Source organism: Choloepus didactylus, chromosome 15, assembly GCF_015220235.1.
Source record: "Choloepus didactylus isolate mChoDid1 chromosome 15, mChoDid1.pri, whole genome shotgun sequence".
NCBI lineage: Eukaryota > Metazoa > Chordata > Mammalia > Pilosa > Megalonychidae > Choloepus > Choloepus didactylus.
In genome coordinates this window covers 6,175,859-6,191,327 of record NC_051321.1, presented here as the reverse complement: position 1 = coordinate 6,191,327, position 15,469 = coordinate 6,175,859, and the positions used below count along the sequence as shown (strand labels likewise).

The 15,469-nt window shown below is 40.6% G+C and overlaps 1 protein-coding gene across 2 annotated transcripts in view; it reads left to right on the top strand.

Moving 5' to 3' along the window:
- DOCK1 (dedicator of cytokinesis 1) overlaps window positions 1-15,469 on the top strand; it is a 546,722-nt gene that overhangs the window by 332,575 nt on the left and 198,678 nt on the right. For both annotated transcript variants that reach the window (XM_037804943.1, XM_037804942.1), the window contains exon 28: window positions 14,249-14,350. In XM_037804943.1, coding sequence (XP_037660871.1) covers window positions 14,249-14,350 — 102 coding nt within the window. The remainder of the gene's footprint in view (window positions 1-14,248; window positions 14,351-15,469) is intronic.

Below are 15,469 nucleotides of genomic sequence, written 5' to 3'. Positions count from 1 at the left end.
CTGTCTCCTCTGGGCATGACCCCATTTCTCTGTGGCTTCTGTGCTTTCCGACACAGTCTGTCCCAGGCTCACGTGGGCTTGTCCTGGGCAGAGGCTGTGGATACTCCTCTTAGACCTGCTCCAGCATCTCAACCCTCTCACACAGCTCAGTCCTCGAATGCTGGCCGAGTGTTGTATTTGTTCATTCTCTACCTGTATTGACTCTTATCCTCAATTTGGCCTTTTCCCCTTGGTGTCTTATGGTTGCTTTCCAGGGGGCTCCCTTCCCCAGACTGTCGGGACCCTTCGGTTTCCTGGGGGCTGCACTGAGGGTGAGACGGTGTTCTAGTTTGCTAATGCTGCCAGAATGCAAAACACCAGAGATGGATCAGCTTTTATAAAGGGGGTTTATTTGGTTGCACAGTTATAGTGTTAAGGCCATAAAGTGTCCAGGGTAACACATCAGCAATCGGGTACCTTCACTGGAGGATGGCCAATGGTGTTCAGAAAAACGTCTGTTAGCTGGGAAGGCATGTGGCTGGTGTCTGCTCCAAAGTTCTGGGTTCGAAATGGCTTTTTCCCAGGATGTTCTTTCTAGGCTGCAGTTCCTCAAAAATGTCACCCTCAGTTGCTCTTGGGGTATTTGTCCTTTCTTAGCTTCTCCGGAGCAAAAGCCTGCTTTCAACAGCGGTCTTCAAACTATCTCTCATCTGCAGCTACTCTCTCAGCTTCTGTGAATTCTTCAAAGTGTCCCTCTTGGCTGTAGCTCCTCTTCAAAATGTCACTCACAGCTGCACTGAGTTCCCTCTGCCTGGCAGCTCATTTATATGGCTCCAGTGATTTAATTTAGACCCACTGTGAATGGGTGGGGTAACACCTCCATGGAAATTGTCCAATCAGAGTCATCACCCATAGGTGGACGGGGAACATCTCCATGGAAACACTCAAAGTATTACAATCTAATTAACACTGATAGGTCTGCCCACACAAGATTACATCAAAGATAATGGCATTTGAGGGTACATAATACATTGAAACTGGCACAGAGGGGGTGGGAGGGGAGCCCCACTGGTTGTGCTGTGACTTGCGGCTACATCTTCCTATTACCCGCCTGCTGAAGGATTATGCTGTTCATGGAGAATTTTTCTCAAGTGTCCACACAGAGGGTTGGTTCCCATGTGGTAAGAGATTTTGAAAATAAACACTAAGACATTTATTGCCAAAACTCTTTGGTACTTTAAGTACTTGGCAGCAAACAAGCTATTGGATGGTCCATTTCTGGTGTATAGTGTTTAAGCAAATATTCTCATTAACTATATATGTTTATGTAAAAATATGTATTTCCTAAGAAATAATTTAAAACTGGCATTATCTGGATTTCTATTATACAGTAATCCCATTTCAGAATACCTTTCTCCTTCTAATTCGTGAATTTGATTTTTTTTAATACTTGGTAGCTGACAGTTTCTTCTCACCAACTCATTCAGCCAATGCATATAAAATTGAGAAATGCATCCCTTTCTGATTAATTGAGGGGAATTCCATTTTATCCAAGAAAGAGCTTTAACTTTAGTCTATATATATGATGGTAATAGTGTCCTTTATGGACAGAAGTCAATTTTTTAAAAAATGGGTAGACAGATTGATCCTGCCATCAATAGTAAGAGTTTATTAAGCCTGAACTACTCTTGTTTCTATTACTGTGTGTTTACAGTTGCTGTATATCATGGGACAAGACTTGGAAAATCCTAAACTCTCCATGTCTCTAATCTTTACTTGATTTACTGAGCTTATAAAAAGAAAATATAAAATGTTCTGCTTTCTCATCCATCTTGAGCTAGCAGTAATAAGTTACCCTAAAGAAATTGCCTACAAAGTATATAGTCCTCATATCATAAAATATAATTTTACAAGCAGAATTTGATTATGTAATTTATTTTTATCATCCATGACAAATACAAATATATATTTAAATTATTACATTGAATTAGTAGCAAGTAACTGTTAAGGATAGCTTAAGATCTAAGTATTCCCTTTTGGTATATTTGTCCTATAAATGTCTGGCTACAATTACCACACTGTAAAATTGAAATTGATTTTGTTTTGAAAATTAGATTTCTTTCCTTGTTTGAAATCATATGAGATACTAGTACTTTCTGAATTCAACTAAGCACTCAATTTAAATTGGATACAATTTTAATTTTCATTGCTAATAACTTAAAACAGCTAATAAATGACATTAATGTTGTTTATCAATCATATGATTTTCAGTTTTGCATAGTGTCTTTTTACAACCCCCTCCCACCTCCAACTCCCATGGTCCCTAACAAAATAAGAAAACACAATATTTTGGAAATTAAATGAATGACAATTAGCCATATATTGGATGGAGGCATCATGGAAGTGAATTTATCTTTAGATAAGCAAAGAAACAAAAACCAAACCAATCTTCAATTTTACCATTATCTGTATTTCTAGAAAAAGGGTAGTAAGTCCAGAATGATGCGAGTGAGCACTCATTTTTCCGCCAACCTCAGTTTTAACACGTACCCGCCGGATCTTCCAGTGCTAAGTACAGTGCAGGGCTGAGTGTCCCTGAGTCGGGCCCACTCCTAGAGGACTGCCTGTAGGGCACCCCGACACAACCGCCCTTCGGTACCAGCTGCAGTTTTGGGGTCCCCGGGCCCCTATCATTTCTAACCAGCTGGCAAATTTGGGGATTCTCTCCACCCCCACAAGTTTAATAATTTCTTAGAACAACTCACAGAATTCAGAAAAGCTCTATGCTTTACAATTATAGTGCTATTATAGAAAAAGTGATACGAATCAGAAGAAGCCAAAGAAAGAGACCATCATGCGAGATCTGGGAGGGTCTCAAGTGCAAAGCTTCTGTGGAGTCAGGACACATCACCCTCCTCGCACACTGATGTACATTAGCCATCACAGACCTGAGCTTTGGCGTCCAGAGTTTTTATTGGGGTTTCATCATGTTGACGCGTTGATTGATCCCCAGCTGGTCTCCCCTCCCGGGAGGCCAGGCTGACATGAGGTGGCTCGAAGCCCGGCAGCCTGATCGCAGGGTTGGCCCTCCTGACTGGCCCCGCACCCTGGGACTTCAGCTGTCCCCGCTCTGTCCTCTCGTTAGCATAAACCATCCAGTGGGGTCCAAGACAAATATCAAGAGACACTAGGGAATTTCCATAGATTTAGAGGTTACTCCCAGGAGCCAGGACAAAGGCCAAGGCTCTTTTAGGAGGCCAAAATCCTGCCTAATAAGTACTCACTTCAGACATTTTAATACATCTTATGATTAATCTAATGTCTTGTTAATGACGTGAAATACCTGTGCAAGGTACATCCATGACATCTTGTGTCTTTTAATATACCTAATCTTCTCTGTCTTCATTTGACAACATTGTTCTTCCTGCATTTTTGACTACTATTTCTTCATTAAACTCTTCCTCTCTGCTTAGGTGACTAAAGAAATTTCATATGACATAAAAACACATAAATAAGGAAATGAAGCCCAATAAGAAAATGCCTTAGTTTATTCCAACAAATCCAAAGAGAAAACACAACTTGATGATTGCATTTGGAAGGATTTTTCCAAATGCATTATTAGTATTATAAATGTGAATATTATGCTTTTTATTAGGGCAAATACTTTGGCTTTTTAGGAAAATCAACTGTCCCCTGCACCATCTTCTCTATTTTCAATTCTCAGTCAACAGACGTAACTTTTTTAGTACCCCTCCCCAGATATATATCTCTTCCTTGATAAATGACATGATTACAGTTTGTTCTCTATTTTCTAGAGTCAATTATTACTCTATCTAAGGATGAGGATTTTGACAGCTTCCCATCAACCCTAACACACAATCTTCTTTGTCTCCCATCCTCCCAATCACGTTTCATCTCCCCACCTTTGGTTGGGGTGATAAGTGTTTATATATTTATGACCAGGCAGTTTTCACTGCTGAGACTCAGAGGGAAGTGAGAGCACATCTCCTTTTCTTTTTTATTGCTTTGTTTACTCTGGCTATAGCGTGTGTCCCCTTCTGAATTTGCTTTTCTCTGTATTTATCACTGATTCATTCCCAACCTGTCTGGCAGGAGAGAAAAGCCCCTTCTTGTTATGTTCCAACGTGTCAAGTAGTCTGTCGGTGTCCTTTCTCCCCTCCCTGAGGACAGGTCCTCTAAAGCCCCATTTTTTCTGTACATGTCTGGACCGTTCACTTTCCGGAGCCGCCGTTCAGGCGTCCCCCCGCACCTGCTTCACCCTCATTCTGGAATCGCCATTTGTGCCCTTCCTGGGTGAGGTCCACGACTTCTGGGACTGGTGGCCTCTTCCTGGTTTACTTCTGGGGCAGCTCCTGTGAAAGCGAATGCTCGAGGTGCACGTTGTTAGATGTTGCACATCTGAACATCCCTTTATTCTAAGTCAGAAGGAATTTTCCCTCCGAGTTTTGAAGGGCGATCTTCCTCCCGGTGTTTCTGCTGGGAAGTCAGACGGAGGTCTGCACCTGATCCTTTGTGCAGGATCATCTGGATCCTGATGGTTTGTTTTTTTTTTTTTCCCTCTCAAATGTTTTAGAGTCATTGGTTTTCCCCTCGTGTTCTGAAACCTCACAATGGTGAGGCTTGGTTTTGCTGGATACTCAGAGGGCCCTTTCATTGTGGAAGGACACCGCATTTTAGGGGAATTATCCTCTGTCATTTTTAATTAATTAGTTAATACATTTTTCACTTAACAGCTTTAATGAGATGTGATTCACACACCATAAAGTTAGTCTATTTAAAGTGTATGATTTTCAATGGTTTTTAGTGTATTTGGGGTTGCGGTATCATCACCACAAGCAATTTTAGAATATTTTCATGCACCCATTAGCAGTGAAACCCCATTTACCCCCAAAGCCCCGGCCCTAGGCAACCGCTGGTCTACTTTCCTTCACTATAGTTTTAGCAATTCTGGGTATTTCATATAAATGAGATCATACAATATTATGGTCTTTGTGACTGCTCCTTTCACAGAGCAAAGTGCTTTCAGCCTCCATCCATGCCGTTGCATGGATCAGAGTTAGGTCCTTTTCATTGCTAAGCAACATTTTATTGTATGGCTGTACCACATTCTGCTTATCCAGTCATCCAGTTCATGGACGTTTGAGTTGTTTCGCTGTTTGGCTCTTATGGATAATGCTGCTGTGAACATTTGTGTACAGGTTTTAACAAGAACATATATTTTAATTTTCTGGAATATATGCCTACGAGTAGAATTGCTGGGTCATACGGTAACTATGTTTTTATCTTTCTTAGAACTGCCAGACTGTTTAGCAACACATTTGTGCTATTTTATATTCCTGCCAGAATGTATGAGGGTTCCAATTTCTCCATCTCCTCAACGGGACTTGTTATTATCTGTATTTTTTATTGTAGTCATCCTAGTGAGTGTGATGTGGTATCTCATTATAATTTTGACTTTCATTTCCATGTTGGCTAATGATGTTGATCTTTTCATGCACTTATTCACCTGTTTGGGTGACTGCCTATTCAGATCCTTTGTCCAGTTTTTAATTGGGTTGCTTCTCTTTTTATTATTAAGTTGTAAGAGGTTTTTATGTATTCTAGATACAAATACGTTATAATGCATATGATTTGCAAATATTTTCTCCCGGTTAAGGACTGTCTTTTCATTTTCTTGACAGTGTCCTTTGAAACTCAACAGTTTTGTAATTTTGATGAAGTCCAGTTTATCTAATTTTTCTGTTGTTGCTTGTGCTTTTGGTGTCATATGTAAAAAATATTTCCTAATCCGTGCTCATGAAGATTTACTCCTGTAGTTTCTTGTAAGAGTTGTATAATTTTATCTTTTGTGTATAGGTCTTTGACTCATTTTGAGTGAATTCTTGTATATAGTCTGAGTAGGGGTACATCTTTGCTCTTTTGTATGTGGCTATCCAGTTGTACACGTCCGTTTATTGGAAAGACTATTTTTCCCCATTGAATTGTCTTGGCACCCTGTCGAAAATCAGCTGATCATAAATTTCTATGCTTTTAATTCTATTCAGTTGATCTCTGTATTTGTCATTATTCCAGTACCACACTGTCTGGATTACTGAAGCTTTATAACAAGTTCTAAATCAGGAAATGGAGTCCTCCAGATTCTTTTCTTTTTCCCAAGATATTTTTACTGTTCTGGGTCACTTACATTTCTATATGAATCTCAAGACCAGGTTGTCAATTTCTGCAAAGAAGCCACCTGAAATTTTGGTAGAGATTGTATTGAATCAGTGGATCAATTTGGGGGAGTTACAGTCTTAACAATGTTAAGTCTTCCGATCCATGCACATGTGAAGGCTTTCCATTTTTTTTGTAGTTTTCACTATACAACTCTTGCACTACTTTTGTTAATTTATTCCTATATTTTATTTTAGATGCTATTGTAAATGGAATCATTTTCTGCTCTTCATTTTTGGATTGTTCATTGCTGGACTGAAGAGAGACAATTGACTTTTTGCATAATGATCCTGTATTCTGCAATCGTGCTTAACTCACTTATTGGTTGTAACTTTTTATTTTTGGTGGATACTCTATCATTTGGTATAATTAACTTTTTAATGCAATTTCATTGAGATGTATTCACACACCATAGAAACCATCTGACTATACAGTCACTGGCTCACAGTATTATCACATAGTTGTGCATATATCCCCATGTTCAAATTTAGAACATTTTTATTACTCCAGAAAATAAATAAAAATAAAAAAGAAAACCCAAATCTTCCTATATCCCTTATTCTCCACCCCCACCCCCCCATTATTGACCCATAGCATTGGTGTAGTACATTTGTTAGCATTGATGAAATATTCATAGTATTAAACTATTACTGTTAACTATAGTCCATATTTGCAATAGGTACATTACATTTTTCCCACATACCCCTCTATTATTATAATAGTGTTGTTGCTCTAGTTCATGGAAGAATGTTTCTATATTTGTGCAGTTAATCACAGACATTGACCACCACAAGATTCACTGTATTATACGTTTCCATGTTTTAACCCCCAACTTTCTTTCCTTCTGGTGACATACGTGACTCTAAACTTCCCCTTCCACCACATATAATTAACTTTTATCTCTCCATTTTCTGTGCTTTTCCTTCTGGAGTTCCTATTCATCAGATATGGAATTTCTTGTCTGAATTTTCTGGTTTTCTTATTCTCATTCTCTCTCACTCTCTCCTTGTTCTGCTTTCTTGAAGATTTCTAAGTTTTATCTCCCAATACTTTTATTACAATGTTATCATGTTTGCTAACATTTTAAACACACCAGGATTCTTTCTTGATCTCTGTTCCCTTTTTTAATTTTTTTTAAATTTTTTTTACATTATGTTCTTAATTTACGGATACAATCTCATATCTACTTGAGAATATCAAGTATTGTTCTTTGAATTCCCTTATGTGTCCTGAACTTCCTTTCTTTCCTCTAGGTTCTATGTTGGTTGGTTGGTTGGTTGGGTTTTGTCTCCTTTGTGGATGTTTGTTGAACCTTACACATGAGACCCTGAAGTCTTGGTTAGACACTCGGTCTCCGTGTGTGGCCTGGAGGCTGCTGGGCTGCACTGCCTGGTCGGCTGACGTGGGCCAGGCTTTCCCACTGTCACATCCCCTACGGTCCCCATGGTCAGTGTTAGTAGAAATGCTCTCGTTGCTGGCCGCTTTCCCCAAAGCAGATCCTCAGAGTCTCCTATTACAGACAGTGCAGTGCCAACACTGGAGTCAGCAATTAATTTCAAACTCCTTGCTGATGTGATGGGGGATGAACAGAGAAGGGTGCAAAGTGTTTGGTTTGTAAAATTGTGGGTACTTTCAGCCAGGTGGCTCAGGCCACACTTCGTCTTCTGTGTGCAGCCTTTGCCTGGGAGTGAGCAGCCAGTCCCCTTGCTGCACATGCTGGCAGCAACCATATTAGGGACCTCTTTTTCACCTCATGTGCAGCCTCACTTTCTGAGGTACCTGGCACCTCCAGTTCCAGGGCCTTTGGGCTTCTGTGTCATGAATCAGCAGGATTCCTGCTGGTCGGTCACCACCTCCCTCCTCGATGGTAGATGGTTACTATTCACTCATCCAATTTCAGCTTCCAAAATGTTTTCACCTTTGGTTGTGTCTTTTCTCAGTCTCTTGGTTCTTATGCTTAAAATTTTTTTCTCCATTGTCATTTTAATGTGAGGAAGCATTGATGAATGTCAATATTGAATTGTTTTTAATGTATTATGAGGGTGCCCCCTAAGTATATTTTGACAAATGTCAGCTCTGTGGAGACTTTAGAGAGGATTCCTTGGGCCAGCTAATGACAGTTCCAGGTTTTCTCGTGCTGTCTTTCTGGTCTCCGTATTTTCCTCTGTTAAATTTCCTCATAGCAGATAGAGCCCTTAAACATTTCGCCATTGGCTTTCCCTCTTGAAAACAGAAAGTCTTTCTGCTCCCTGGAGCTTTCATCTTATCAGTGCCAAGAATTAAGCATATATGGATTTAGCTCAAGTAACGCCTGCCTTTTAAATGTAGGATTCCACTCAATTGCCAGCCCTTTTCCTATGCTCTGTCCCTCATAACGTTACTTGACAAATATTGATCCTTTGGCTTGAATGCTCCCCCAAATGACAGTTATTCAGAGTTCATCAAGTCATATATATTTTTCTAGCTTAAATACAATTCTTGCCCACTGTTCTTTAGTAGTATATTGAAAACATCATGGGAGGATTATGTTTTCTTTAATTTTTAATGATATTATAAGGTAGGCTTATTTACATCAATGTATTGAAATTTAAATACTTAAATGAGAGTTCCTCTCCCAAAGTACTTCCATGGTGAAAACATATTTGAAAATTTTAATAAGTCGTCACCTGGAAATCATCAAGTACAATCTGGGAGTCATTAAGTGGGGTTCTCCTTGCACAAAGTGGCTGCCTGGCCCTCCAGACTCAGAGCTGCTGGGTCCCTGTCTGCCCCTCCAGCAGCTTCTTGATTGGAGCTGCTCCTAGATCCCTTGGAATTGTGTGGACTTTGAAGATATTAAACGTTTTTGCTCCACTAGTGTGAGCTCTAGTGTCAAATGGAGCAGTTCTTGTCTGGTTGATGGAATTATGAAGAGCAATTACACAGCCCACCGTGTGCTATTCAGTTCACATGGCTGAATCTGGTTTTGTAATGCTAAGGAGGCACATCTTCACGTGGCTCAAGCTATCATTGAAAACCTGTGGGAGTGTTCCTCCTAATTCATGCACTCACACTCACACTCACACTTCAAACTAGCCACACTTGACAAAGGCACTGCTCGAAAGGCATGTCTCATCCTAGTTTTCCGTTTTAATCTGTCCTTTTTGTTTTCTAACTTTTCATCTCTATACCCCTTCAGCTGCCTCTTACATTCACTTACCTGTCACAAAAGGTACCCTGCTCCACCAACAGCCTCCGTTCTACCTGTCCTCTATCTGAACTCCCCTCCATTCTACCCGTCTTCCATCAGGTACACAGTACTTCCAACTGTGCCAACTGTGTACTCAGTTCTACCTGCCTTCTATTCTACCTGTGCTCACTTCTCCCTGTCCTCTGTTCTACCTGGCCTTAGGTTTACCTGTCTTGAGTTCTACCTGTCCACATACCTAGTGCCCTGGGGCCTGACCAGATTTAAAGCTGGGGCACTGAAGGTGGTTCTAGGAGAGGGGAGGAGGCTAGTTCAGTCCAGACCCCTAGAATCAGGGCAGGCAGTCACCTCGTCCCCACCCACGCGGGGCGCCCTGTGAAAGGGAGAGTGTTGAGGGTAAGAACCACGAGTGCAGGGTGCCAGCATGGCAGCGTGGGGAGAGCTGGCTCCTGCTGCCCAATGGCCTTTTTCTCTCAGGGCTATCTTTAGCTTTCTTGATTGTTGTTATTCTGTTTATAAAAGTAATCTGGGCCTAGTCTCCCAAGTTTAACACTCTTCTATTTGCTGTCTTTTCTTATAATCATTTTCTTCTCTTTTTTTTTTTTCCCATGCAGTATTCTTTATATTGCTGAAATATATAATTATCTCTGGTTTCATTCTTCATGCATTTTCTCATGTTATTAAATGTTTCATGTTTGCTTGGTTGAGGTTTGCTGTTTTAATGGTTGCATAATATTTCAGCATTACACTATGATAAGGTTGCAAGATTTAGCAAATAAAAACACAGGACACCCAGTTCAATTTGAATTTCAGATAAGCAACAGATAACTTTTCTATCCTAAGTGTGTTCCATGCAATACTTCTAATGCAATATTTGGGACATACTTATTATTCATTGTTTATATGAGATTCAAATTGAACTCATCATCCTGTGTTTTATCTGGCAATCCCACAAAATACCCTATTACTTATTCAGTTTCTTGGTGTTGAAAAGTTAAATGTTTTCTGTGAGGCAGTGAACATCTTTGAGCATAAGATTCCCTATCCTAGATTATTTCCTTAGAATGGATTCTTAGAAGTAGAATTACCGAGGTGACGAGAATTTTTTTTCTCTAAGACTTTTCAAATCTTTTGCCAAATCACTTTTTTTTTTAATCATCATTTTATTGAGATATATTCACATACCATGCAGTCATACAAAACAAATTGTACTTTCGATTGTTTACAGTACCATTACATAGTTGTACATTCATCACCTAAATCAATCCCTGACACCTTCATTAGCACACGCACAAAAATAACAAGAATAATAATTAGAGTGAAAAAGAGCAATTGAAGTAAAAAAGAACACTGGGTACCTTTGTCTGTTTGTTTCCTTCCCCTACTTTTCTACACATCCATCCATAAACTAGACAAAGTGGAGTTTGGTCCTTATGGCTTTCCCAATCCCATTGTCACCCCTCATAAGCTACATTTTTATACAACTGTCTTCGAGATTCATGGGTTCTGGGTTGTAGTTTGATAGTTTCAGGTATCCACCACCAGCTACCCCAATTCTTTGGAACCTAAAAAGGGTTGTCTAAAGTGTGCGTAAGAGTGCCCACCAGAGTGATCTCTCGGCTCGTTTTGGAATCTCTCTGCCACTGAAGCTTATTTCATTTCCTTTCACATCTCCCTTTTGGTCAAGAAGACGTTCTCCGTCCCACGATGCCGGGTCTACATTCCTCCCCGGGAGTCATATTCCACGTTGCCAGGGAGATTCACTCCCCTGGGTGTCTGATCCCACGTAGGGGGGAGGGCAGTGATTTCACCTTTCAAGTTGGCTTAGCCAGAGAGAGAGGGCCACATCTGAGCAACAAAGAGGCATTCAGGAGGAGACTCTTAGGCACAAATATAGGGAGGCCTAGCCTCTCCTTTGCAGCAACCGTCTTCCCAAGGGTAAAACTTATGGTAGAGGGCTCAACCCATCAAACCACCAGTCCCCTATGTCTGTGGTCATGTTAGCAACCATGGAGGTGGGGTAGGCGAATACCCCTGCAGCCAAATCACTTTTTAAAAAGGTTATAGCAATTTATGTGCCCCCCCAGCAGGGTACAAGAACCTCATTCTCTGCACCCCTGCTAACATTATCATCACTTAAACACAGCTTTGCTCTTTTGGCAGGCATGTAATGATATATCATTTTCATCTCTGATTACTAATGAGCTTCACATTTTTTGTTTATTAGGCATTCCAGGTCCTGATTTTTTTTAATTTTCTGCAACTGTATCCTGACTTCTCTGCCCCAATTTTACATTGCTTTGAAGTCATAAACATATGCTGTATTATTATTTATTTACTTCTTTTTACTCAGCCTTTGAGGCTGGAGCCAGTCCCCAGTCTGAGGTTACGGGTGAGTTCTGCACCGTTGCTCACCCCAGCCTACTTGACAACATAGCCAACGTTTAAAAATAATAGCTTCATATAGCTTCAAATGCATTGAAAACACACCTATCAAGCACAGAATAGTATGTTTCTTGAGCCTGCAGAATATGTTTTCTTTTCATAGCTCTCCATTTTGTTTTGTTTTCAAACACGGCTTCCATGAATATCTGCTGACCCGGCTCCATAGCTCAGCTAAAGGCTGTGCAGGGCTCCGCTGTGTTCACGGGAGCAGTAGGGCTGCAGGTCGTCTGTAATGCTTTCCCCATAAAAATACCAAGACCTGCTGGGTGGACTCCTTTCCCAAAGGGCAGGGAGGACAGGGAGAACATTTCTATGACTTCAGCGGGCATGAGACCCATTTCCTAATGGGATCCTACACCTCAATTAGAGAAGAGCTGAAGTAGCACAACTTGCTTCCTTAAGAAAGGAAAGGCTGAACCGTACAAGTTCCTTCGGAACATCTCCTTAGGATAAGTACAGAGGGCAGCGTGCTGCCTGGCCTTTGGCCTCTGAATCGTGGTGGTGACCTGCCCTTCTGACCTTCCTGGGACAGATCCCATGAGTGCCCTGGGCACCTGGGCCGATGTAGCCTTTTCTTGCAGTGGGAAAGCCCCTCCTGTAGCAGGCAGAAGGCCCCATCACAGACGGCACCTCCAGGGTTGAGTGTAAGACCTGTGGCTCTGGAGGCCTGGCGCCTGCCTCAACTTTGTCCAACTTTATTCAATGACTGCAAAGCTGAGGGGAAGTGAATCTCTATGCGTGTGGGTCGTTAAAAGTGACCTAAGGTTTCTCAAAGAAAGGATTAGAATGATGTCTTACCAAGAAGGAAGGAAATTTGCTCAGCTACTAAGACCTTTGATTGGATGCCTGGCTGTGATGGGTTGGCTCACACAAAGCTTTGCCAATTACTCTTTCTGGGGGCAAACTCACCCAGCCTCCATTTCACTACCTGTGAAATGGGGGCAAGAAGAGCACCGAGTCTGAAGTTCTCAGCACAATGCTTGACATGTCACCATTGGTCAGTGTTTACTGTTATCGTGATGATTATCCAAACATCATCTCATAAGGCGCAAACAAGATAAAATCAGCTCCTCTTGACTCAATGAGATGTCAAGTGTGTACACATTTCAAAAATTCATGTTCATAATAGATGTTTTGTCATTTTACAATTCATTCCTTAAATGGAAAATAAGCACTATTTTGCTCTTTCCCTGAACACCAAGTTGGAATCTAAACCACAGCAGTTGCCATCATTCACAAATAAATTACATTTGGGGACAAATAGAAAGTACCATATTACTATTGTATTTGTTCAGTTTATGTAATGCATCCTTTGAGCACTTGTTGGTAAGCATATATGTATACTATAGACATAAAATGGATGGGAAATGTATCTGACATTAACAATTTACTGTAGAACGAACACTCCAAAATAGTATAAAAGGCATTTAGGCATTCAAATAGATTGTTTGTAAAAGAAGAATTAGTAAAAGAATCCAGTTTGGGAACATATTTTAAAGAGGACATTAGGAACATGTCTTATAATATGCCTCACCCTATAATTTTACCAGACTTGTACTGGTTTAATGGGAGAAAGTATCTGTCCTATGTTTCTTACAATGTCATTCATTTAGGGGGAAGTATTTAAAAGTAAGGATGGATTTAAAGGATTGTCAGCCACAGATCCTTGATGCTAGAAATTGCCCTCCTGCTGGCGCTCCTTCAGTGCACACACACACAAGCATGCCCATGCATAGACTTGCACACACAAACACGTGCACACCCACAGACACACATGCTGGCCACCCCCACTTGCAAACTGCTCTTGACCTTTATTTCCACCATGTCTGCTGTGAGAAATTCCCATTTCTCCCACTTTACATTCTGATGAGCCGGTGGTCCTCCTCATTCCTCATGTGGGGGAGCATTGGACCACAACTCATTGTGGAGTCAGTGGTGATTGCCTCTAAATTGGCCAAAGGGAGATACAGGCTGATTTTGAAAAATTAAAGTTACCTCCTTCACCAAGGCCCAAGAGGAGAGGCTCTGCACACATTTCACCTGATCATCGGGACAGCAATTTTCCAAGAAAGCCCAAAACTGAAGTGATGGTGATTTCAACCCTGTCTTTAATTTTTGTCCCTATGTACAGAGAAAGCATGTTCTGTTTCGTTTTTCAGTCATGGTAACTGTGTGTCTGGAGGCATTTAATGCAGTTAGGCAGAATGAAGTGTAGCAAATCATAATAATAAAGAAAAAATCCTGAGTTTGGTGAGCCTGCAAGTGGTGGTTGGATGTGGGCTTCATATCCAGACCCCGTTGCTGCTGCTTGACAGTTTCAGTTCCCAAATTCTTGTTTATATGAACTTTCCCCATGAGTGTGATTCCCCCTCCATCTAACTCCATCTTTTGATTGGTTTTCAGGGGAACTTTGTGGCCTGTATGACAGCTATTTTACGGCAAATGGAAGATTATCATTATGCCCATTTGATCAAGACTTTTGGAAAAATGCGGACCGATGTGGTGGTGAGTGCCATCCTGTACCTTTTTCATACTACTGTGTTCGAGGGCCAGTGTTTCATATTAATGTTAATATGTTAATTTATATGAAAACATTAATACAAACATTTCCATTTTAAATATGATTTTGCATGAGAATTTGCCGCCGATCGACTTCAGAAACTGCTTGGGAAGGTCTGACGGAAGGCTTGTTTCTAATAGGACAAGGGCCCTCAGGAGCAGCTTTGCTTCCAGCCCTGAACTGGGGGATGACTCTTGCACTATGCCTGGAGAAATCTCTTTTCCCCTCTGGTCACAGTTCTTCACTTGTGGTTTGGGATAATTGAAAATTTGGAGATGCATTCATGACAGTCTACCATTAACTTCTGTTCACTTGTTGGACAGCTTTTCAATCACAGAAACCCGAGAGTCTTTTTGACCTTAAATTATACTCCATTATTAATTAGCTCTAATCATGGAAGCTCATCAGCATTTCTCCAAATCATTCTCTAGTCATCCTCAGTAAAGCTATGATACAACTTAATTAGGAAAAGAGAGGAATTTATTGCTTGGGAGCTACCTCCCTAATGACCTGAAATTGCATTGCCGTATGGCAAATATCCTCTACAAAGCTGCAACCAAACTTGTTGGCAGAGTTCCCAATTAGATGTTGACCTGAACTCTGGCATCTGACATCACAGCTTCCATTCCTAAGGACCCAAAGATTTCCTGTAGAATATACCGAACTCTGCTAATGTTTTCCGCCACAATGGTGGTCACTCTTGACACCTCAGTTACTGAGGGATGGGAAGAAGAGACTGCCTTTTTTGATTAACAGTCATTTCAAATATGAAGTATTGTTTGTTGCTGCAATAATTTTTGTTGTTATTGTTATTTTCTAAGGAGAACAAATATCTATACCTTGAAACCATTGCAGTTTTCTGTAAGTAAGAGCTAGGGAGCAAGAATGCATGTTTGTGTGCCTGTGTTTGGATTTTCTTTGAATAGAATCGGTAGTTTGTAATAGGGTAATTTTGAAAATGGATTATATATCACATTTATATCCTATGATAGTTAAGAAATCATGTATAACCAAATCAAAATTTATATTTGAAACCTTTAATGCTGCAATTGAATCTTAATTAT